Raw genomic sequence first — 23,129 nt, 5'->3', positions numbered from 1 at the left:
AAGTCTTGACACAGCTTGGCCCTGATTGGCCAAAGAGTCAAAACAACTCACACCAGAATCCAATGAAACAACCACCTGTAGGTAAACAACCTCCAAGCACATTCCAAAGCAGCAAAACACAGGAGAAGCAAATGAGATAAGAATTGTTTTCCTTTTCTCTGAGGATTCTCAGCTTCCCAGGAGAAAAATCCAGGGTGAAGGAATTTTTTAAGAGAATGTGAATGCCACAGGCCTGTGACAATCCCATGAGATAAAACTTCCTTTTTTTCCCAAAAATGTCTCATATTTGGGCCAATTGGGATTGTCTCTCTCCAAAGTGAGCTGCTGACACAACAGGCTTTACTCACAGGAGGTGTTTGGTGTCATGAAAGCTTGGAAGCCTAAAAAGAGATGTTTTCCACTTAACTTTTTGGTTGCTTGAGGGCTTTTTGGGTTTGGCACAACTCTGTACCTCCAAAATTACTGTTTCCCAGAAGTCTTGCTTTATCCTGTGCATCTCTTCCCTTTTTCCACCCCTTTCCTCCTTATTTTCTTGGACAAATGTGATAATGGCCACCACAGCTCTGTCCCAAAAGCTGTGACCGCCTACAGACACAATAAAAAGCCATTAACTGCCCCCTCCTTCCACAAAACCACTGTGAAAGTTGAAGAGGCAGGAAAATAAAAGAGGAAGAAAAGGTGTTCCTTCTTTTTTACCCAGAGTTATTGCTACCGGATCCGCAAAGCCCTGGAGCCCTACAAACCCCAGTGGTGCAAGACTCACGAGAACTGGTCCCTCTACTTGTTCTCCCCACAGAACAGGTAAGAAATTCCAGTGGAATCCCAGCCCAACAGGGGTTTGAGGTAATGGAATATTGCCTTCCTAGCCAGTCTCCCCTTGGGAAAAATCCTTCAGAGCTTTAGGATCCAGTTCCTGATTTTGAGGTGAAGTTTTCAGTTCAGTGTGGGCAGAACTGTGTGGTTCACCCCGTTGCTGTCAGTGGTTTAGCCAGCATTAGTAATAATTAATAATTAATTATGATCATGGCTGATGCCTGTGGAGATGCTGCCTCACCACCTGGGCTGGTCCTGGTTTGGGGAGGAGACTGTTCCTGACCCAAACTTCTGAAGGATCTGTTTTTCCCACCTCTCTCCAGGTTCCGAGTGACGTGCCAGAAGGTCATTGCCCACAAAATGTTTGACCACGTGGTTCTGGTCTTCATCTTCCTCAACTGCATCACCATAGCTCTGGAGAGACCAGACATCGACCCCCTGAGCACGGTGAGAGGCATTGCCTTCCTCCATCCCCCATCCAGATCTTCATCTCCGCAGGACCAGAGCCTGCAAGATAAATGTTGGATTTCTGACTCGTGTCTCTTTGTTGTTCTGTGTTTTCCAGGAGAGGATATTCCTCAGTGTCTCTAATTACATCTTCACTGCCATCTTCGTGGTTGAAATGATGGTTAAGGTAATTAAAGCTTCATCCCATGGCCCAGAGCAAGTTCTGGCAAAGACCAGACCATGCCAGAGTTATGACCTGGGTGAAGATTTCAATATCTCCCTTCTCCTGGCTGCAGGTGGTAGCTCTTGGCTTTTTCTCTGGGGAGAACACGTACCTGCAGAGCAGCTGGAACGTCCTGGATGGGGTGCTGGTCTTTGTGTCCATCATTGACATCATTGTGTCCATGGCATCAGCAGGAGGAGCCAAAATCCTGGGAGTCCTTCGTGTGCTGAGGCTTCTGCGGACCCTGAGACCTCTCCGGTATGGGCTGATAAATCAGAGAGTTTGGGAAATGCACGAGGTCTTGCTTAATAACACAAAACAGTGAAATACAACACGGGTAGAAACAAGTTTGGGGATCTCTAAACTCGGTGAGAAATTGTTTGAAGGCAGTGAAATGAGTTCAGATTCATCTTCTCCAGCTTGGACATGCATGGCTGGAGTTTGGAGTGAGAGGTGCTGTCAGGATCCTGAGTGAGGGCAGGCAGAGCCTCCTCCACTCTGCAGCTTTATCAGCCCTTCCCAAATCCTTCTTCCACTGCACAACCTCACAGGCACTCCCCAGCAAAGAGGGAACAGGTGCTGATGAGGATTTGATAAGCTCCAGCATCCTTCTGAGGATTTGATAAGCTCCAGCATCCTTCCCTGCACTCCTGACCCTGCCAAACATCCCTGCAAAGCAGCTCCTCCCTCAGCCAGGCACGGGAGGGCAGAGCTCCCAGTGTTTGAGAACAGGAGTAAAGATAATCTGTGTTTTGGTTATGATTACACAATACAGAGGGATAATGCTTGGGGGGGATTTGCATCAGCTCCTGTTCTGGTTTTGTCCTGTTTGGCAATAAACAGGAGCCATTTTTTTTACTGAAATTTCAAGGGAATGAGACAGTCACCCCAAAAAACCTGAAAACTTTCTGGGACAAAGCTGTGCTTGTGAGTGATAGGAAGAGGGAATCTCTTAGACCACAAGAACAACAGCTCTTTGTGCTCTGTGTCCCCTTAGTGAGCAGGAAATCAGTGTTTCTGGCTCCTTGCTGTTCTGCTGGTGGCACCAGGGTCCCCTGGCAGTGCTGGCTCCCCAGGACACCCTGGACAAGTCACCACGTGTGACCCACAGAAGTGGGAACAGAATTCAGGGCACGGGCAGTTCATGAGGAAAGGGGAGGGGGAAAGGGGGAATTGGTCTTTGAGAATAACTAGGCCAGATCCTATGAATAGAAAGGAATTCATCACCTCTCACCACGGCCTCACCGAGCACAGGATGGCTCCAGGGACCATTCCTAACACTTTGGAGGTGCAGTTCACTCTCCACATGATTTCTCTCAAACAAGGCCCTGTGGAAATGCTGCAGCACAAAACGCTTTTCTGTGGGCTTGGCAGGCACAAGGCATCACTATCCATGTGAGCTGCAGCTCCCTGCAAGGATTCACCCTTTACAAGCCCATCCTAAAAACAACTTTGATGTTTTTCAGGCAAAATTCCAACCTGGCCCTTCCTAGGAAAGCTTGGCTTGGGCTGGTTCCACTGCCACCTTCCCAGGGCAGGGCAGTGCATGCCCCAGGCTCTCCTTCAGGGAAACAACACCCCAAACCTGCCTCAGAGCACCAGGAATCTCCTTCCCAACAGGACTGACCCTTTGCCTGTGGAGCTGCTGATCACAGGCTCCTGTTAGCTAAGAGCCAGCTCAGGAACTAATTAGGAAACAAATTGGAATTACTCTGTTTGGAAAGTTGTCATGGCCACTGGTGCAGGAGGAGCACCAGACGTGCTCTCCAGGCCCACTGGGAAGATGTTCACGTGTTGGGAGAGGAAGGAGGGTCCTGTCTGTGTCCCTGGGCTGGGATCAGAGCCCTTGGAGGGATCTGGAGTGAGGTACAAACCTCCCACAGTGGGAGCTCTGTGATACCCTGCCCAAAGGGAGTCTTCCCTCTTCACTCTGCCCAGCTGTTTGAATTCCATCTGATGGGACTGGGAATGTTCTGGTTGTCTGAAGAATTCCCTGCCTGCAGATAAAGGAGGTTCGGGCCAGCCCCAGAGAGCAGAGGAGAAGCAGCTGGGTGATAACAGGACATACATAAAAATTAAAAGTTTAATTGTCTTGCCTTTGTTTTCCAGAGTCATCAGCAGAGCCCCAGGTCTGAAGCTGGTGGTGGAAACCTTGATCTCCTCCTTGAGGCCTATTGGGAATATTGTTCTCATCTGCTGTGCTTTCTTCATCATCTTTGGGATTTTAGGGGTCCAGGTAAAGTATTTCCCTCCCCTGTAAGTGACTGCTGCAAAAGAGAAGCTGCTTTTCTCACAGGCTGGGGTTGAGGTGGAAATAATGAGCTGAAATGCCTCCAAAGGAAGATTTCAGTTTGGGGAGAAGAGCCAGGCTTTAGGAGAAATGATGCAGGGTGGGGTTGGCAGCTGCTCCCAGCAAGGATCTCAGGATTAGGAGAGCAGACAGACCTCCCTGCTGAACTCTACTGCAGGAATGAAAGATAAATCACAGAACAGACTTTTCAAAGCTGCTTCTTTTTTGTTCTTTTTTTTTTTTTAATTTGTGTTCTCAAATGCAGCTTTTTAAAGGCAAGTTCTACTACTGTGATGGCCCTGATGTCAAAAACATCACCACGAAGGCTGACTGCACCAACGCTCACTACAAATGGGTCCGGAGGAAGTACAACTTTGACAATTTGGGGCAGGTAAAGTCCTCCTTGCAGGGGTTTTCTGTGCCAGTTTTCATGGATGGACACCTGAAATGTGTGGCTTCAGGAGGGCGTGGAGCCTCCATCACAGGGAGTTTCCAAAACTGATGTTGCAATCATCTATCAGTGGGTTCATATTTGCACTTGGTGATCTTTGAGAGCTTTTCCATCCTTGGTCATTCTATGACTTTTTATCTGGAAATCTCTGTCTTTTACCCTAAATGTGTAAATATGGATGTGATCAACCCTTGATCTCTTGCTATGGTTGTACAATTCCTTGGTTTTAGGACAATTGTCCTAAAGCCACTGCTTTGGGATGCCATCCCTCAACTGCCCCTCTTATTCTCTAGATTCCTTCCTGTTGTGTTTGCAAATGAAGAAAATGAAGTGCTTACATGGCTGAAAAGCAGGCCAGGCCATAGGAGGAGTTGGGAGCTCCTTCTGTGGGGACTGCAAGGCAGGACCAACCCCTTCTGTCCATTTTGCAGGCCCTGATGTCCCTGTTTGTCCTCTCCTCCAAGGACGGCTGGGTGAACATCATGTACGACGGGCTGGATGCCGTGGGCATTGACCAACAGGTACCTGTCCTGCAGAGCCCACCTGTGCTCCTCTCTCCAGCCTCAGGCCTGGGCACTCCAGGGTTTTGGAAATCCCAGGAAGCAGCAGAGCTGTAGAACCTCCTTGAGGCCATTTTGCTCATTGAGCTGCCAGTTTTCCATCTTTTGGAGTTGCTTTTCCATGGCTGCTTCCCATGTAGGAAAAGCTCTGGCGTGTCCTACATCAGGGGATGTAGAATGAATCAGAATGAGGGTGCTTGAGGATGGGAAACCACCAGGAATGTTGTGGAAAAGGCATTCAGTTTGTGAGTTTCGTGGTATTTTCCGTGGGAAGTTGAGTCTCGCATGAGTAGGACCCACCCAGAGCCACAGTAACACTTTGGACTTCATTTCCCTCACTTCTGAAGATCTGGTAACAACTGAGAAACATTAAGCAGGAGCCCACATCTGAAAAAATTAAAAATCTGGAGCCTATCTTTAGCTGAAACAATCTTGCTGGTGGGATGATGCTCACCACTGAGATTTAACTGAAGCTGTGTGAAATAAATACCAAAATAATCAAATCCCGTAAGGCACTTTTGGGTGGGTTTCGCACCAAACTGTAACATTTTAGTCAGTGAGAAGGTGAATGAGAGGAAAATCCTTGGGGAAAATCCTCCTCCCAGTGCTCCCCTCCTCCCCACACAACTTACTGCTCCAAAAAAACTGACTCAACCCACCCGCTCTGTGCCGCTTCTCCCTCGTCTTTCCCTCCCCTCCCAGCCCATCCAGAACCACAACCCTTGGATGCTGCTCTACTTCATCTCCTTCCTGCTCATCGTCAGCTTCTTCGTGCTCAACATGTTCGTGGGGGTGGTGGTGGAGAACTTCCACAAGTGCCGGCAGCACCAGGAGGCGGAGGAGGCGCGGCGCCGGGAGGAGAAGCGGCTGCGGCGCCTGGAGAAAAAGCGCAGGAGTAAGGAGATGTACCTGTCTGGTCGGTAGAGTGCCTTACAAACCAAAATCTTTCTGAGCCCTGCCTGCTCCCAAAGCAAGATTTCTTTTTGGTTTTGGGGTTTTTTGTGGTTTTTGTTTGGGTTCACGAGGTTGTGTTGTTTCGTTACCTCTTTGGCGGTGCCTTAAGGCTCGGGCTGGTGATGCCTTGGGATTGTCCTGGTGGGAAATGTCACCTTTTCACCTGGCTGGGGGGGAAATGCTCCTCCAGCAGAGTCCTCCCTGCAAGGCCGTGCTGTCCCAAGCACCGAGGGACAGGGGTGAACAGTTTCCCTGCTTCCCCCGTGCCTGGAGGCCACTCCAAGGCTCCCCCGTGCCTTAACGCTCCGCCTGCATCCGAGGATGGTGGTGGGCTTTGATTTGGGGGTTCATTTCTCAGCTGAAGCAGTGCTGATGCTGTTTGGGAGTCCTGGAGCATGGCCCCGCATGCCACAGACACTGCATGGGGGCATGGACAGAGCCTGGGGACAGCAGGGAGCCCCAGGGTGGGGCTGCAGGGAGAATTCCTCTTGGGAACGTGTCCATGACAGGAGATGCTCGTCCCATTCCAGGCTGGAACTCAGTCCTGGGACTCCTTTTGTCCTTGGAACGCTGGCCAGGGGCAGGGCCATTAGCCAAAAAAGGCCTTTAGCCAAAAAAGGCCTTTAGCCAAAATTTCCTTCTCAGTGGATCTCATAGGGACCATCAAACCCCAAACCCCCCTGAGCCTGTGCTCCTTTCCTGCCCCAAACCTGCCCATTCCCTCCTCCCCTGGGAGGGTACTCCCAGGAAATCTGCCAGGAAAGCAGCCCCAGCTTTCCCAGAAGTTCCAGTGAGCAGGGAGAGCCTGCCAGGCATTTTTGAGGAGTGAGCAAACCTGGCTTGGCCACTGAGATCAAAGCTGGGCTTAGTCAGAGGTAAGGCTGAGCTTTCCTGGCCCTGTTTGCTTGCAGCAGTGCTCTGACTCTGCCTGGCCGTGTCATCTCCTGGAAGGAGCAAATATTGTGACAAATTGCTTGTGTCCCACACATCAAGGCATGGATGTCCATTTCCAGCTGGAAAAGCAGCCCAGCTCCAAGGACACGGCACAGGCTGTGCTGGGAGAAATCCCATCCCATTCCACTCCCTGCTTCCCTCCAGGCTTTGAGCAGGAGCTGTGTCCCTCACTGCCCCTCTCCTGCTCCCCTGGTGCTCCTTGGTAGACCCAGGGGACACCTGAGCACTAAATGGTGGCACTGCTGTCCCCACAGGACCTCAATGGCACCGCAGGGAGGGCCAAGCCCTTTTGATTTTAGCCAGTTGTGAGTTCAGTGCCTGGCTCAAAATGAAATCCAGCTCAGACACTGAGTCTCCCCAGAGATTTCCAAGGGTTCAAATGCAATTTCCTGCCCCTTTTCCCATTTTGCTGTGGGAGTGTGAGGGTGGAAATACTGAAGGCAGCATTTCCAGCACAGGGAGGAGAATCAGATTTAGGGTCCCAGGGGTCCTCCTTGTGCAGCTTCTACCCCAATGTCCTGACCTAAAAGACATTCAGATAAACTCGAAGTTTATATGAAATTTAAAAAAAAAGGCAATTTTAAGCATCCTTTGAGAGAGCAGGGGCACAGGTATGGAGGCACAGCTCGGTTCTTGATTAGGAAATAAATCTTATTAAAGCCTGGCTGTGACTGCACAGCTCAGACACAGAAAGAGCCAGTCCCTGTCAAAGTGATGGACACTGTGACATTGTCCCTCTTTATCCACCACCTCCAAGGAGCTATTTCAGCCCAGCCATTGCACAGATGAGCCTTGTAACATTTCATGGAGAGCACACAGGGAGGAGGACAGATTTCTGGAAGGGGATCAAGTCAATAGAGCAGCTGAGAAGTGAAACATTTGGCCATGTGCTGGGCTTCCAGAAGGCTCCCTGAAAATGTCTGGCTCTACCTGCAAGGACAGCTTGGCATCCAAGCTGGAGCTGTTAACAAGATGAACCCAAATACCTGCTGCACTCTTGGGAAATCGCTGTTTCCATTTCAAGGGATGTATTTTTGTTTCAGTTGGGAGGGGTTTGAACCTCCTGGGTGGTTTAGGTGACTAATGGATTTGATGATAAAACCGTGGCAGACTCAGAAAGATGCGAGCTGTGGCTGTGGGCAGTGTGTGTGTGCTCGTGGAGCTGGGGGATCTGCATGGTGGCAGCAGCTGGCAGCTTCCTCTGCTTCCATGTGTCCCTTCCACTGCTTCCATGTGTCCCAGCACTCCGTGTCACCCCTGTGGAGCAGCCCAGGGAGAGGAGGGAGGAATGTGGGGAGGCTGGCAGAGATCCCTGCTTTCACCTCAGTCAGCATTCCCAGCGTTGGGCAGAGCAGGAGAGGAGGAGGAATTTGTGTTTTAGCAGCAGGAAAATCCAGCCTAGGCCACCAATGCACCCTGTGGGCTTGCTGTCTGCCTGGCACCTTGTCTGTGTGTCCTGTCCCCTGTCTGTGGTGTCCCCTGGGGATGGAGGGCTGGGGGATCTGTCCCTTCCTGCACACACAGAAATGCACCACGGGGCTGTGGCAGGCTGGGAATGGGTTAAACCTCAGCTGGGTGATCCTGGGTGCCCATCCCAGGCTGGATCCAGGATCTGGGGCTTGGCAGAGGGATTGTTCTGTGGAAAAAACTCTGGGAATGGGTTAAACCTCAGCTGGGTGATCTGGGTGCCAGTCCCAGGCTGGATCCAGGATTTGGGGCCTGGCAGAGGGATTGTTCCTGGGACACAGCCCTGGAATGGGTTAAACTTCAGCTGGGTGATCCTGGGTACCAATTCCAGGCCGGATCCAGGATTTAGGACCTGGCAGAGGGATTGTTCTGTGGAAAATACAACTCTGGAATGGGTTAAACCTCAGCTGGGTGATCTGGGTGCCCATCCCAGGCTGCATCCAGGATTTGGTGTCTGGGAACACAGCAGAGGAATTGTTCTGTGGAAAATACAGCTCTGGGAAGGGGTTAAACCTCAGCTGGGTGATCCTGGGTGCCCATCCCAGGCTGCATCCAGGATTTGGGGCCTGGCAGAGGGATTGTTCCTGGGACACAGCCCTGGAATGGGTTTAAACTTCAGCTGGGTGATCCTGGGTGCCAGTCCCAGGCTGGATCCAGGATTTGGTGTCTGGAACACAGCAGAGGGATTGTTCTGTGGGAAATACAGCCCTGGAATGGGTTAAACCTCAGCTGGGTGATCCTGGGTGCCCATCCCAGGCTGCATCCAGGATTTAGGACCTGGCAAAGGGATTGTTCTGTGGAAAATACAACTCTGGGAATGGGTTAAACCTCAGCTAAGTGATCCTAGGCACCAATCCCAGGCTGGATCCAGGATTTGGTATCTAAGAACACAGCAGAAGGATTGTTTCATAGAGAACACAGCCCTGGAATGGGTTAAATGTCATCTGAGTAGTCCTAGGTATCAGTTCCAGGCTGGATCCAGGATTTAGGACCTGGCAGAGGGATTGTTCTTGGGAAACAGCCCTGGAATGGGTTAAACCTCAGCTGGGTGATCCTGGGTGCCGGTCCCAGGCTGGATCCAGGATTTGGGGCCTGGCAGAGGGATTGTTCCTGGGACACAGCCCTGGAATGGGTTAAACCTCAGCTGGGTGATCCTGGGTGCCAGTCCCAGGCTGGGTTCAGGGTTTGGGGCTTGGAGGAGGGATTGTTCTGTGGAAAATACAACTCTGGGAATGGGTTAAACCTCAGCTGGGTGATCCTGGGTGCCCATCCCAGGCTGCATCCAGGATTTGGGGCCTGGCAGAGGGATTGTTCTGTGGGAAATACAGCCTTGGAATGGGTTAAACCTCAGCTGGGTGATCCTGGGTGCCAGTCCCAGGCTGGATCCAGGATTTGGGGCTTGTCAGAGGGATTGTTCTGTGGCAAAAACTCTGGGAATGGGTTAAACCTCAGCTGGGTGATCCTGGGTGCCCATCCCAGGCTGCATCCAGGATTTGGTGTCTGGGAACACAGCAGAAGGATTGTTTCATGGAGAACACAGCCCTGGAATGGGTTAAACCTCAGCTGAGTGGTCCTGGGTGCCCATCCCAGGCTGGATCCAGGATTTGGGGCCTGGCAGAGGGATTGTTCTGTGGGAAATACAGCCCTGGAATGGGTTAAACCTCAGCTGGGTGATCCTGGGTGCCAGTCCCAGGCTGGGTTCAGGGTTTGGGGCTTGGAGGAGGGATTGTTCTGTGGAAAATACAACTCTGGGAATGGGTTAAACCTCAGCTAACTGATCCTAGGCACCAATCCCAGGCTGGATCCAGGATTTAGGACCTGGCAGAGGGATTGTTCTGTGGAAAATACAGCTCTGGGAATGGGTTAAACCTCAGCTGGGTGATCCTGGGTGCCAATCCCAGGCTGGATCCAGGATTTGGTGTCTGGGAACACAGCAGAGGAATTGTTCTGTGGAAAATACAGCTCTGGGAAGGGGTTAAACCTCAGCTGGGTGATCTGGGTTCCAGTTCCAGGCTGGATGCAGAATGTGGGTCTTGGCAGAGAGATTGTTCTGAAAAAAAATACAGCCCTGGATGGGTTAAACCTCAGCTGAGTGATCTGGGTGCCAATCCCAGGCTGGATCCAGGTTTGGTGTCTGGGAACACAGCAGAAGAATTGTTTCATGGAGAACACAGCCCTGGAATGGGTTAAACCTCAGCTGGGTGATCTGGGTGCCCATTCCAGGCTGGATCCAGGATTTAGGACCTGGCAGAGGGATTTCTCCATGGAGAACTCAGCCCTGCAGCAGGACCCAGCCCCTTCTCAGGTGGATGGGGACTCATCACCTGCTTTGGGGTGATTTTTCAGCAGAATGGTCCCTCTGAGCTCAATTCTGTGCTGTCACCACCTCAGATCTTTCCAAAACATTTCTCCTTTCCCATCTGAGGGCCGCTTTCTGCAGGGATTGGCAGCAGGTTCACTCTGCTCAAGGAGAGCAGAGGGCAGGGGGTGAGGACGCTGAGAAATGCATTTGATGTGGCTTTAAAAGCTCAGTGAACTTTTTTATGTGCAGAGAAGAAAAATCAAGATAAACCAGAATATTTTTTCCTGCCGCTGTCCCTGCTCCATCCATTCCATCCAAGGGTAATTTAACAACCCTGCTGCTCTCAGCCTTTTAATGAGCTTCTCAGAAGACACAGACCCAGAGCAGCCTCCCCAGATTGAAGGTTTTCATTAAAAACACGTGGAGCAGCTTGATCTGCTCTGCCTGTGGGATCCAAACCCAGCTGTCAGCTCAGCTCTGACCTTCAGGGGCTGCAGGAGGGTCTGGGTGATGCTGAAAGCAGAGCAGGAAAAGCTGGGAAAGCTGGAAATCCCAGCTCTAGCTGCCTTTCAGTGGTGTCCCTTCAGGAAGACCCCAAAAAATGAGAATTCAGAAATACTTTTTCCTGATTTCAGCTCTGTGAGAGGAGAGCGGCCACAAATCTGTTCCTCTGAGGTTTTTCCTACCAGAGCTGGGAATTGTGGAAGAATAAGGGAAATTTTGAGCCCCAGCAGAGGTGCCTTTCAAAGCAAAAGAAATTTTAAGAAATTCAAAGAAATTCAAAGAAATTCAAAGAAATTTTAAGGCCCAGCAAAGGTGCCTTTCAAAGCAAAAGAAATTTTAAGAAATTCAAAGAAATTTTAAGAAATTGAAAGTAATTCAAAGAAATTCAAAGAAATTTTAAGAAATTTTAAGCCCCAGCAGAGGTGCTTTTCAAAGCAGTGGCTGCAAACCTTTCTCTAGAGGGTGGCACATGGGGAAATTTGAATTTAAACACCCTCTCAGTGCCACAACCCTGTCTGTATCCAGCAGAATCACTTAAGCTGGAACTGAAATTTTGGGTGCTGCATCCCTGAGTGTTGAGGGTTTCCAAGCAGGGAATTCTCAACCCCCGCTATTTGTTTTTCCAGGCAGCTGCAGGTACAGAGCTGCTCTGTTCCAGGCATGAATAACCCCATTAGGGCTTTCTAATGTTTCATGCAGAGCATTGTAATGGAGGAGCTGGGGCTGGGAATTGTAATGCCAGCTAAAAATGCTTTTAAGCCAGGGGAGGACGGGGCTTCATTAATTTCCATGTCAGCAGAAGCACAAGCAAAGTTGAAATACTCTGCAGAGAGGTGAGATTCAAGTATTAGCCAGCATCTAAAAGCAGGGGGAGGACAGGCTGGGATTTTCCTCATTTCATCTGTTTGATGGTTGCTTTTTTCCCCTCCTGGCACTTCCACCAGTTCAAACCAGCAGCTGAAGGGAAACTTGGCTGTGTTTGATGGAGGGAGAGCATTTACAGAGTGCCAGGACAAGGGGAATGCATGCCCACTGCCAGGGGGTTATGGGATTTTGGGAATTAATTCCTCCCTGGGAGGGTGGGAAGGGGCTGGGATGGAATTCCCAGAGAAGCTGGGGCTGCCCCTGCATCCCTGGAAGTGTCCCAAGGCCAGGCTGGGATGGTGGAAAGTGTTCCTGCCATGGCAGGGGTGGGATGGGCTTTAAGGTCCCTTCCAACCCAAACCATCCTGGAATTCTATGAGAACCCCAATGTGCCCAGGCAGGATGGGGCTTGGAGCAGCCCCGGAATGGGGAAGGTGTCCCTGCCATGGCAGGGGTGGCACTGGAGGGGCTTTGAGGTCCCTCCCACCCCAAACCATTCCATGATGACAGAAATGTGCCAGCTGGCTGATGGAGCCTCATCCCAAAGCCCATTTCCCCAGAGAGCCCAAGGGACGGGTTGTGGATTTGGGGCTCCCTGGTGTCTGTGCCCACATCCCGTGGAGCAGAACCCTCCTCAGCCAGGTTCTCCCACACACCCACAGCTCTGGTTGTGCCAGCAGCCATTGGGGTGTGTGCAGTGAACCCTCAGCACAATTTGGGGGCTTAAAATTCCCTTTAAGAGTTAAAAAAGTGATCTGAGAGGAGCCCAGAGCTGCTTGCTGTGCTGCCAACAGAGGTAAAACTCCCTGGAGGGCTTGGGAATGCCCAGAGCTGTGGAGCCCTGTCCTGGCAGAGCTGTGTGGGGCTGCTCCCCTGTGCCCCCACCCTGCTGCAGCCCCTCTGCCTTCCTGGGGCCCATGAGCCAGCCCGGGCTGCTGGGGCACATCCCTGGGCACATCCCAGCTGTCTCTGTGCTCATCCCTGGGCACATCCCTGGGCACATCCCTGGGCACATCCCTGGGCACATCCCTGGGCACATCCCTGTGCTCATCCCTGGGCACATCCCTGGGCACATCCCTGGGCACATCCCTGGGCACATCCCTGTGCTCATCCCTGGGCACATCCCTGGGCGCATCCCTGGGCACATTCCTGTGCTCATCCCTGGGCACATCCCTGGGCGCATCCCTGGGCACATCCCTGGGCACATTCCTGCTCTCTCTGTGCTCATCCCTGGGCACATCCCTGGGCACATTCCTGCTCTCTCTCTGCTCATCCCTGGGCACATCCCTGTTCTCTCTGGGCACATCCCAACTCCTTGGGCACATCCTGGCTCCCTCCAGACATATCCCAGCTCCCTCTGGGCTCATCCCTGGACACATCCCTGGGCACATCCTTGCTTTCTCTGCACACATCCCTGGGCACATTCCTGCTCTCTCTGGGCACATTCCTGCTCTCCCTCTAGGCACATCTCTGGGCTTGTCCCTGTGCTCATCTCTGGGCACATGCCAGCTCCCTCCAGGCACATAACTGCTCTCTCTGGGCACATCCTTGAACACATCCCTGGGCACATCCCAGCTCTCTCCATGCACATCCCTGGGCACACTCCTGGGCCCATCCCAGCTCCCTCTGCCAGCCTGGCACGGGCAGCATCTCCTGGAGTGGACATTGCATGGGGTCCCCCCTGCTGCATGTGGTTATTGTCACCTCTGTCACCTCCCTGCCAGCTCTCCTTGGATGTTTTCCCCTGCTGGAGTCCCTCCCCTGTGCCCTGCTCTGCCTGTGGGCTGTGTGCATCCCAGAGGAGCCAGGCTGCACCTGCACTCCCTGCGGTTAAACCTGTCCTGGGTTTTCCCAGCAGGAATTTGGGCAGGGCTGAGAGAGACCTGTGGGACCCCTCTGTGCTGTGGGACAGAGCCACCTCTGGGTCTGCTGCTTCCTCCTTGGGTTTTCCTCTCCAGCCCATGGGCAGGAGGATCTCTGATTTTAGGAATTTAGGAAGTTTTCAGCTCAATGCCTGGCAGTGGAAAATGTCTTCTTGTGATTCTCCTTCTGTAGTTAGTCGATAAAACAGAACAAACACCTGATTTTTTGCTGAATAATGAATAAATCAGGCATTTGGGCAGGTGAGGGGTGGTAAAAACCACCTGCACCCTCTTTTCCTTATGTGCTGCCAGCCCATCCCTGCTCATCTCCTTTAATCAATCCATTAATCAACCATTCCTCATTAATAAATAGTCCCTTAATATAACATTTAACTATTAAGGGTATTCTCAGACCTCCCAAGGAGTTATCTGCACTCCCAAGAAGACATTTCCCTAAAAATAATAATAAAAAAAAAAGGACAAGGATGTTGTAATCCTGAAAACACATGAAAGCACATTGTACAGGCTGAAATAAATATTATACTGCAATGTTTTTATTATTATTTTTCAGGCAGGCTGAGCTCAGTAGCACAGACAGCCCCAGCAGTGCAAGATGACTCGTAGGATTAAGGCACATGAAAGCAACAGGGAAAAAAAATGTATTCAAAAACAACTCTGGTTGCTTTCATCTTGTTTTTCCACACCCCTTAGCAGAGCAAAAAAAAAGCCTTGGTGACCCTGGTCAGAAGGAAATGTTTTTCAAATGCCTCCACTGTACTTTTAACTACCAGGAAAAAAAAATGTAGTTGAAAGAGAGCTGCAGATTCTGTTTCCCTTTATCCAATTAATTTTAAGGGTTTGGATTCTGATCTGGCATCAGTTGCACCGAAAAAAAACCCAAAAAAGCCTCCCACATTTCAAGAGTCCTTCCATCTGAAAGGTATTAGCAGGATGAGAGGAGTGGAGATGGATTTCAGGAGGGCACTGAGTGCTTCTGAACTGATTTCCCTCCTTATTTCAAGGTGAAGCAACTTTTTCTGAGCTCTTCATGCATTAAAAGCTGAATTTGCTGATATATTTGTAAAATCCCCTCTCTGTGAGGAACCATCCTGCTCTGCCTTGGTGTGACCTCAGTGTCTCTCCACTTGTGAAATCCACAGTAATGCTGCCTTGGCCTTGTGTAAACCCAGAATATTTACATTGCTGCAGTTTGAAAGGAATTGGAGTGCCCACAGCCATCCCTGTGGTCACACTTTCATCGGAGAGAGGCAGTAAATGCAGTCCTGGGGTCCAAACACTCTTTGGAACACTCCCAGCAATTTGGTCACAGGCAGAAATTTCCACATTTGAAGAGAAAAAAAGGAGGAATCCCAGCCAGAGGCAGAGATATAAAATTCATGTGAGTGCTTTTAGATACTGCCATGCCCTGAGCCCTAGATATATTGTTTAATTACCTATTTTATAAATACAAATGTATATTTCTTTTTCCAGAGGAGCTTGTGCTGGTTGTCCTGGCAGAGCCAAGCGCTTTGTGGCTGTGTCCTGTGTGCTCCCATCCCTTCAGGAATGCTCTGCTGCTTTTCCTTAAACCTTCCAAAGGTCCCAAAAAACCTTCTGGAGCTCAGGGCATGTTCTCCTCCCAGCTGGGATGTTCCTGGCACTGCAGGACTGGGAGAGAGGAGTGCTGCCCCGGCTTTGCTGGGTTTGGAGCTTTTCCTTTGGCTTTGGATCCTGTGTCCGTCCTGCTCCTCCCCTGCTGCCCATTCCTGGAGGACACTGAGGGACAGAGGGAAGGACCTGGCTGGCACCAGAGGCTGCTCATCCCAAAAACCCACCCAGGCTGTGGTGGGAGGCAGGATCAGTCAGGGATCACTCATAAATTATACAGGGATCACTCGGGGATCGCTCAGGGATCACACAGGAATATTTCAGGAATCACTCAGGAATTACACAAGAATCAGGAATCGAGGGATCACAGAGGAGTATTTCAGAAACCACTCAAGAATCTCAGGAATTACACAAGAATCACTCAGGGATCACTCAAGAATTACACAGGGATCACACAGGAATCACTCAGGGATCAATCAGGGATCACTCAGAAATTACTCGAGAATCAATCAAGGATTGCTCAGGGATCACACAGGAATGATTCTGGGATCATTCAGGGGGGGATATCACAGAAATCACTCATAAATCACTCAGGGATCACTCAGAAATTACACAAGAATCAATCAGGGATCACTCAGGAATCACACAGAGGTCACACAGGGATAACACAGGAATTCAGGAATTACTCAGAAATTACACAGGGATCACTCAGGGATCACACAGGAATCATTCTGGGATCACTCATGAATCACACAGGAATCACTCAGGGATCACTCAGGGATCACACAGGAATCATTCATCAGGAATCACACGGGAATCCCTCAGGAATCCCTCAGGGATCACTCAGCAATCACACAGGAATCCTCAGGGATCGCACAGGAATCCCTCAGGAATCCCTCAGGGATCACTCAGGGATCATTCTGGGATCACTCATGAATCACTCAGGGATCACACAGGAATCCCTCAGGGATCACACAGGAATCATTCATCAGGAATCACACAGGAATCCCTCAGGGATCACTCAGCAATCACACAGGAATCCCTCAGGGATCACACAGGAATCCCTCAGGGATCCCTCAGGGATCACACAGGAATCCCTCAGCAATCCTCAGGGATCACTCGGATCCTCAGGATCAACAGGGATCACTCAGGGATCCCTCAGGGATCACACAGGAATCCCTCAGCAATCCCTCAGGGATCACTCGGGGATCCCTCAGGGATCACTCAGCCACTCCCCACAGTTTGTCACCTTTGTTCCCCACCCGTGTCCAGCTGGGAGGTGACTCCAGCCCCCGTGCTGGTGGCCCTCAGCCCTGCAGCCCCCTTGGCTCATGGCTGTCCCCTGTGTCCCCACAGAGGCCCAGCGCAGGCCCTACTACGCCGACTACTCGCCGGCCAGGAGGTACATCCACAGCCTGTGCACCAGCCACTACCTGGACCTCTTCATCACCTTCATCATCGGCGTCAACGTCATCACCATGTCCATGGAGCACTACAACCAGCCCAAGGTAGGAGCTGCCCCCAGCAGGGCTGCCCTGGGAGGAAATTGGCCATGGGGACACTCCCAGTGATGTTTTAGGGTTTAGATCTTAGATTTTTAAGATTTTTAGATGTTTTAGATTTTATGTTTTTCATGTATTTGTAATGCTGCAGTTCTTTAGTATGTAACTCTAAACTCTGGTGTAGCACTACAACCAGCCCAAGGTAGGAGCTGCCCCCAGCACAGTTCTCCTGGGAGGAAATTGGCCATGGGGACACTTCCAGTGATGTTTAAGGTTTTAGATCTTAGATTTTTAAGATTTTTAGATGTTTTAGATTTTATGTTTTTCATGTGTTTGTAATGCTGGAATTCGTTAGTGTGTAACTCTAAATGCCATGTGCAGTGTGAGGAGCTGCTGCTTTCCCATTTTGGGCAGACACAACAATTCCTCTCCAGGCCTGGCAGTCAAGGACACCTCACTGGCTCAGGCCCCAGAAATGTAAACAAAAGTGCAAACTTGAGGAAAATTACTTCATTACCTGAAGCTGTAATTGGCAGATTAACCCCCAATATGCAAACAGCCCAAACTTATAAAAGTGTGAAAACCCGTGGTCCATTTTTGGGTGTAGCCTTTGTCTGCCCTAAACGTACCTGAAGGGCCTTCAATAAATAGAAACACTTTTTATCCCCTAATTTTGTCCAGCCTCTGTTTTTAGGTAGCCCCAAAAAGGCACCCCCAGTTTTTGGGGAGCCTCAGCATTCTGATCCTGTTCTGCCTCAGGCAAAACTTCCATTTCCCTGCTTTGGGTAAAAAAAACCCAGCTAATGGAGAGTGAATTAAGCTTTTACCAGGAAAAGGCCAATCTAAATATTTCCTGCCCTGATCCCAAACCTGACTGAGCCTCACACTGGAAAACAGTCCAGAGTTTTAGAACATTCCATTAACAGATATAAACTCAGAGTTACAGCATGCAGAGTGTTTCTTTTCCTCAATGGATTCTGAATAAACCAAATTTAAAAGTACAATCCTCATTTTTTTAATGTATTATAAAATCATTCTCCCCTCAGAACACCTTTGACAGAAATCATAGGGGCTGATAGATAAATTTATATCAATTTATACATTTTCCATCTATAAATTTTCCATTTCATTATCATTTATGAAGCTCTGGCTCAGCATTTACTTTTCCAGCATTCCATGGTAACCTGCAAATGCCTCCTGGATGCTGAGCCAGAGGGTAATGTGTGTGTGTGTTTTACACCAGGGCAATTCCATGGAAATGTTGTTTATCCAGGTTAGGTTTTATTTACTCTTGGTTTACGTTCACTTAACACAGAGTTGTAAATCCAAATGCAAACGGTCACAAACGATGGCAGAAGTCAGGCTCGGGCTTTGGATGGAACAGGGAATTGTCCTGTGTTTTTTAAGCTGCCTTTTTATTTTAGGTACTGGTACAAAAATAGGGATTGTTGCCAACACCTAAGAAACTTCCAGCTCCCATTCCCAAAAAATCAGGGCATGGCCATGCCCTGGTGACCTCAGAGTGTGTGGGGTCAGCAAAGCCAGGCATCCCACAGAGGGCACAAAAAGAGCTTTCCTGTGCCCTGGGGTTTCCTGCAGCCTCCTCTGTCACATTTATTTCCATTTTTGTCCAGTTTGATGCTCTCAATTCCCATTTTTAATTGAACATTCAGAGTCCTGCTCTACACTAAACTAAACCCCCCAATCCCTCCCCACGCCAAGAGCTGCTCCCCCTCTCCCAAGCTTGTCTATTTTAAGATTCCCCACAAGATTCCTTTGCTATTGTTGGCCCCCAGCTCCAATGGAATCCATTATAAACACTCATCATGCCCGAGTATAAACACTGTGGATTCCTGACTTCCGAGGGCGGCTCCGGGGACAGCGGCAGCGCTGCACCAAATATGGACACGCTTTGCCCAGCTCTGGAGATGCCCCATTTTTCAGCAAGGAAAGGTTCCATCCATCTCTCCAAGGTTTATTTATTTTCCTCAGCTTTTTAAGCAAAGCCTTTGTCCCCAGGGCTGGGATCAAGAAATGATCCATCAAGGCTTTTCTTCTCCCCACTTCAGACCAAGGAATCTTCAGGAGATGGGGAAGGGGGGAATTTTTTCCTGTCTGGCCCAGACTGAACAATTTGTGCACCGAGCTTGAACCTGACATTTTTAGCAGAACTAATCTCGGTGCTTTGGGGGGTTTTGTTTGACTCAGGGGCTAAGCCTTTGTTTGAGTTCTGCTGGGTGATTTAGTGAGCTCCACGAGCCTTTATGACTTTATTCCTGAAATTTCTGAGCTCCTCTCACCCTGCTCCCTGCCAGTCCCTCCATGGGGGTCTGGGAAGGGATAACTGGGCTGGCCTAACTGGGATCTGTCTTTCCAGTCCCTGGATGAAGCCCTCAAGTACTGCAACTACGTGTTCACCATCGTCTTTGTGTTCGAGGCACTGCTCAAGCTGGTGGCCTTTGGTTTCCGGAGGTTTTTTAAGGACAGGTGAGAGAATTCTGGACTCGTGTGGATTTGGGATTCAGGGCTGGACTGACCCAATTTCAGAGCCAGATTCTGTGGTGACACAAGAAGAGCCCAGGGCTGGCTCTCAGTGGGTGCAAACTTTGTAGTGTAAGAACTGAAAATCCTGAGAACTGCTGGCGGTGCTTTGCAGGAGGAATTCAGGAAGTCTCCCCAAATTCCAGATGCATCTTTTCCCCCAGGATTTCCCTTTCCACCAGACATGACCAGCTCAGCTTAGAGGTCAGAAACCCTTCCCAGTCAGCTCCCATATTCTGTGGCTCACAGGATGTCTGTGCCAGCTGCTCTGAGCTGGTTTTGTACCACCTAAAAATCACAGACCCAGATTAGAATGAGATGTGTGGGAAATAAATCTGTAGAAAATTTTTAAAACTTAAAAGAAAGTTGATATAATATATATTTGTATATAAACTTTGAGATAAGAAATATTGATTTGGAAATAGTATAGAATAAGATAGATATTGTTGAGAGAAAAATAGAAATAAAAATAAGTTTAAAGGATGGTTTTATAAAAAAAATTAAATACTTTGGAGAAATAGAACTATAAAAGTTATATTGTATTAAAACTCAAGAGGAGTAATTTTAGATAATTACCTTAATCCGACAAAGATGCATTTGAGATTTGCTGGTGCCTGTCATTAAGATGAAATATGTATAATTTGAATTTTGTTTGTCCTGCATGCCTGTGTAGGTGGAACCAGCTGGACTTGGCCATAGTCCTGCTGTCCATTGTGGGGATCACTCTGGAGGAGATCGAGATGAACGCTGCCCTGCCCATCAACCCCACCATCATCCGCATCATGAGGGTGCTCAGGATAGCCAGAGGTGGGTCCTGCTCTGGGCTCTCCAGGAAATCCTTTGGATGTTTGTCCTTCCCGCCCTGCTGGTTCATTTCCAGTGGGGAACATGGAATGGAAGCTCAGAGACCACTGGGGGTTCCATGGGGTTTTCATGTGGGGGTTCCATGGGGTTTTCATGTGGGGTTGGGTTCTGATTCCAGCCTGGGATCACTGAGCTTTTATCCAGGTCCAGGGCAGGATGGGGAGTGATGGAATTCCATTAGGGCTTGGGAAGATGCTCCTCACTGGTGAGGTGCCTCCCATTTTCCTGCCTGGGCACGTTGGGGTTCTTGTAGGTGTTTGTCCATTTTCATAGAATTCCAGGATGGTTTGGGTTGGAAGGGACCTTAAAGCCCATCCCATCCCACCCCTGCCATGGCAGGAACACTTTCCACCATCCCAGCCTGGCCTTGGACACTTCCAGGGATGCAGGGGCAGCCCCAGCTTCTCTGGGAATTCTATTTCAGCCCCTTTCCACCCTCCCAGAGAGGAATTCCTTCCCAAAATCCCAGAACCCCCTGGCAGTGGGAATGCATTCCCCTTGGGACTGACGGGGGGATGTTCAGCCCTGCTGGGATCAGGGAGATCCTGGTTTTCAGCAGAGAGCTCCCCACATGTCCAAACAGCATTAAGGGAGATTTAAACCCTCCCTGCACAACCTGAACCTTGATTTCCCTCCTGGATTTTCCCTGCAATTCTCCCCAGCCCTGCTGAGCAGGATTTGCTCCTCATTTCAGTGCTGAAACTGCTGAAAATGGCCACGGGCATGAGAGCTCTGCTGGACACGGTGGTGCAAGCCCTGCCCCAGGTAAGCCCCCAAAATTCCTGCATGCCCTTGGGGACAGGAGTGCCTTTGGGGCCTGGGGACAGCTCTGGGTTTGGTGGCTCCAGAAGCCACCTGGGGACAGTCTCAGCTTTCTCCAGGCCTTGGGAGTGCAATTTTTTGTGGCTCATCCTGGACTGTGTTTGATAGGAGAAGCAAAATGATGGGAAAAGTTCCCAGAGAGCAAATTCCTGTAGGTGGATCTTGTACAAACCCCAGATCTCACTGGCAAGTTGGGGAAACACCAGGAGGGACAGAGAAGGATCTTGGAGAAAGCACTGGGAGCTCCCAGCTCAGGAGTTTAATTTGGGAAGCAGGAACAGCCACAGTTATTGACAGAGGTGCTGCAAACCTTCAAAAGGCAAATTGGGGAGAGGCTTCTGAGGGTTAAAATCTTGATTTGGGGCCACCAATTCTTCTGAGCTGCAAGAGAAACAACAATAGTTCCAGACTCAGGGAATTTGATAGGATCCTGCAAGGCTCACTTCCTGGGATCCCTTTTTATGGATCTGAGAAAAGGAAAGAAACTTTTTGCTGGCTTTCAGTCCTCCTCCATCAGAATTCCAAGGTGTTTGGGTCGGTGGTGTTTTTTTTTTTTAATTTTATCCTTTTTAAGGTGTGTTCTGCTCGTTTGTGGGTGTGCTGGTGTGAGCTCTGATTGTTCAGTGTTGGAGTTAATTCAGATTAACCCTGCCCATCCCAACTCCCTGGAGCAGCCAAGGGCAGACCCCACATGGGTGGGAGTCTCCTCCAGAGGATGAGTGAGAGAACCAGCAGAAAACATGGAATTACCCAAAAACACCCCTGGACTCAGTTCCTAAGTGCAAATCAACCCACAATCTATTCCAAAGAGCTGGAAAATGTGGAATTTCTTTTCTTTGCAAAGACCCCTTTGCTTTGATCTTCATCATTGCCATGAACACATTTCTAATCCCAGCATTTGCCCTTTGGCATCCACATTTCCTTAAGGATTTGGGCTGAGGCTGAAGCAGGGATTTCCCAACCTGACCCCTGGCCTGGCATTTAAAGAAATCCTTGGATTTGTGTCTGGTTTTCAGTTTACAAAGCATTGTCACCACAGCCCATATTGCCTCTCCCTCCTTGTTTTCTGTCCCCACCCCCCAAACAATGGGGTGGCTCCTGGCCAGGGTTTGGGTTCCTTGGGGTGTTCCTGCAGTTTGCATTCCCAGCAGGGTCTCTTGTCAAGGGAAAACCCCTGGGGTGTTCCAAGCAGATAAAAAAATCAGATCAGAAAATCAGCAGATCTCGTGCAGATAAAAAAATGCCACTTTGGTCTCCAGTGAATCTCAGAAAATGAGAAGAGAATTTTAAGAAGAGCTCTCTGACAACCATCACTCTTCATAAAGCTGCAGCTTTCATTTCCAAGGCAGGGCATGAGTTCCTACCCTAATTAAATTAGCATCCTAAAACCACAGCTGGAAAATCCTCGTAGAATGTGGTTTCTAAGTGACAAAAAAGAGCTAATTTAATGTTTATTCATTCAGGTTTGGGGGGAAGTTCTTTGTCTGGTGTGTGGAGAATGCCCATTTATGGGCTGACGATGACAAGGAGCTGTCACTGCATTTCTAGGGGGTGATTTTCATCAGCTTTGGATTTGGTTTTTATTCAGCAATTTGAGTAACACTTGGAGAACCAATTATCCCCAAATTTGGGGGAATGTAGCATTTTGATCCAGGACTGTCACAGGATTAATCTCCTCTTTTGGGATTTCAGGCTGAGCTTGAGCTGCTCTTTTCAAAGTGTCCCTGCCCTGCTCCTTGTGTGGTGACCTCTGCATGGCAGGCCAAAAACCTTCTCCTCCACCTGATCTGTGGGGAAAAATGAGATTGAGAAGAGAAAAACAATAATTAAGAGAGGCCACATAGACAGAAAGAATGGTCAGGGAATGATCTCAGATTCTCTGCCCACCTTCTCCATCTCCTGCCAATCCCTGGTTGTTGTTTTAAGGATTCGGTGTTAGGGAATCAGCCATCCCCTGTTGATGGAATACATTCACGTTTACTCTTCCTACTAAAAAAATATCTGGTGAGTTTAGTCTGAATTAGCAAGGTTTGGTTTTTCACTGGATGTAATTTTGCTTTTTTCCTTGTAGCACTTCTCCTTTATGAAGCAATGGTAGATA

General features: G+C 49.5%; 1 protein-coding gene across 3 annotated transcripts in view; it reads left to right on the top strand.

The window, feature by feature from the left end:
* Positions 1 to 23,129, top strand: part of CACNA1H (calcium voltage-gated channel subunit alpha1 H) — a 161,456-nt gene that overhangs the window by 122,029 nt on the left and 16,298 nt on the right. For 2 of the 3 annotated variants that reach the window (XM_064725504.1, XM_064725502.1), the window contains exons 18-29: positions 701 to 801; positions 1,137 to 1,260; positions 1,379 to 1,447; positions 1,557 to 1,741; positions 3,593 to 3,719; positions 4,039 to 4,164; positions 4,656 to 4,745; positions 5,487 to 5,700; positions 16,656 to 16,807; positions 19,179 to 19,288; positions 20,016 to 20,149; positions 20,901 to 20,971. In XM_064725504.1, coding sequence (XP_064581574.1) covers positions 701 to 801; positions 1,137 to 1,260; positions 1,379 to 1,447; positions 1,557 to 1,741; positions 3,593 to 3,719; positions 4,039 to 4,164; positions 4,656 to 4,745; positions 5,487 to 5,700; positions 16,656 to 16,807; positions 19,179 to 19,288; positions 20,016 to 20,149; positions 20,901 to 20,971 — 1,503 coding nt within the window. The remainder of the gene's footprint in view (positions 1 to 700; positions 802 to 1,136; positions 1,261 to 1,378; positions 1,448 to 1,556; positions 1,742 to 3,592; positions 3,720 to 4,038; positions 4,165 to 4,655; positions 4,746 to 5,486; positions 5,701 to 16,655; positions 16,808 to 19,178; positions 19,289 to 20,015; positions 20,150 to 20,900; positions 20,972 to 23,129) is intronic. The other variant, XM_064725503.1, reaches the window with a different exon arrangement.

The sequence above is a fragment of the Zonotrichia leucophrys genome, chromosome 14, assembly GCF_028769735.1.
Source record: "Zonotrichia leucophrys gambelii isolate GWCS_2022_RI chromosome 14, RI_Zleu_2.0, whole genome shotgun sequence".
NCBI classification, from domain to species: Eukaryota; Metazoa; Chordata; class Aves; order Passeriformes; family Passerellidae; genus Zonotrichia; species Zonotrichia leucophrys.
The sequence above is the reverse complement of the archived record's forward strand: the minus strand, read 5'-3'. Positions and strand labels throughout refer to the sequence as shown.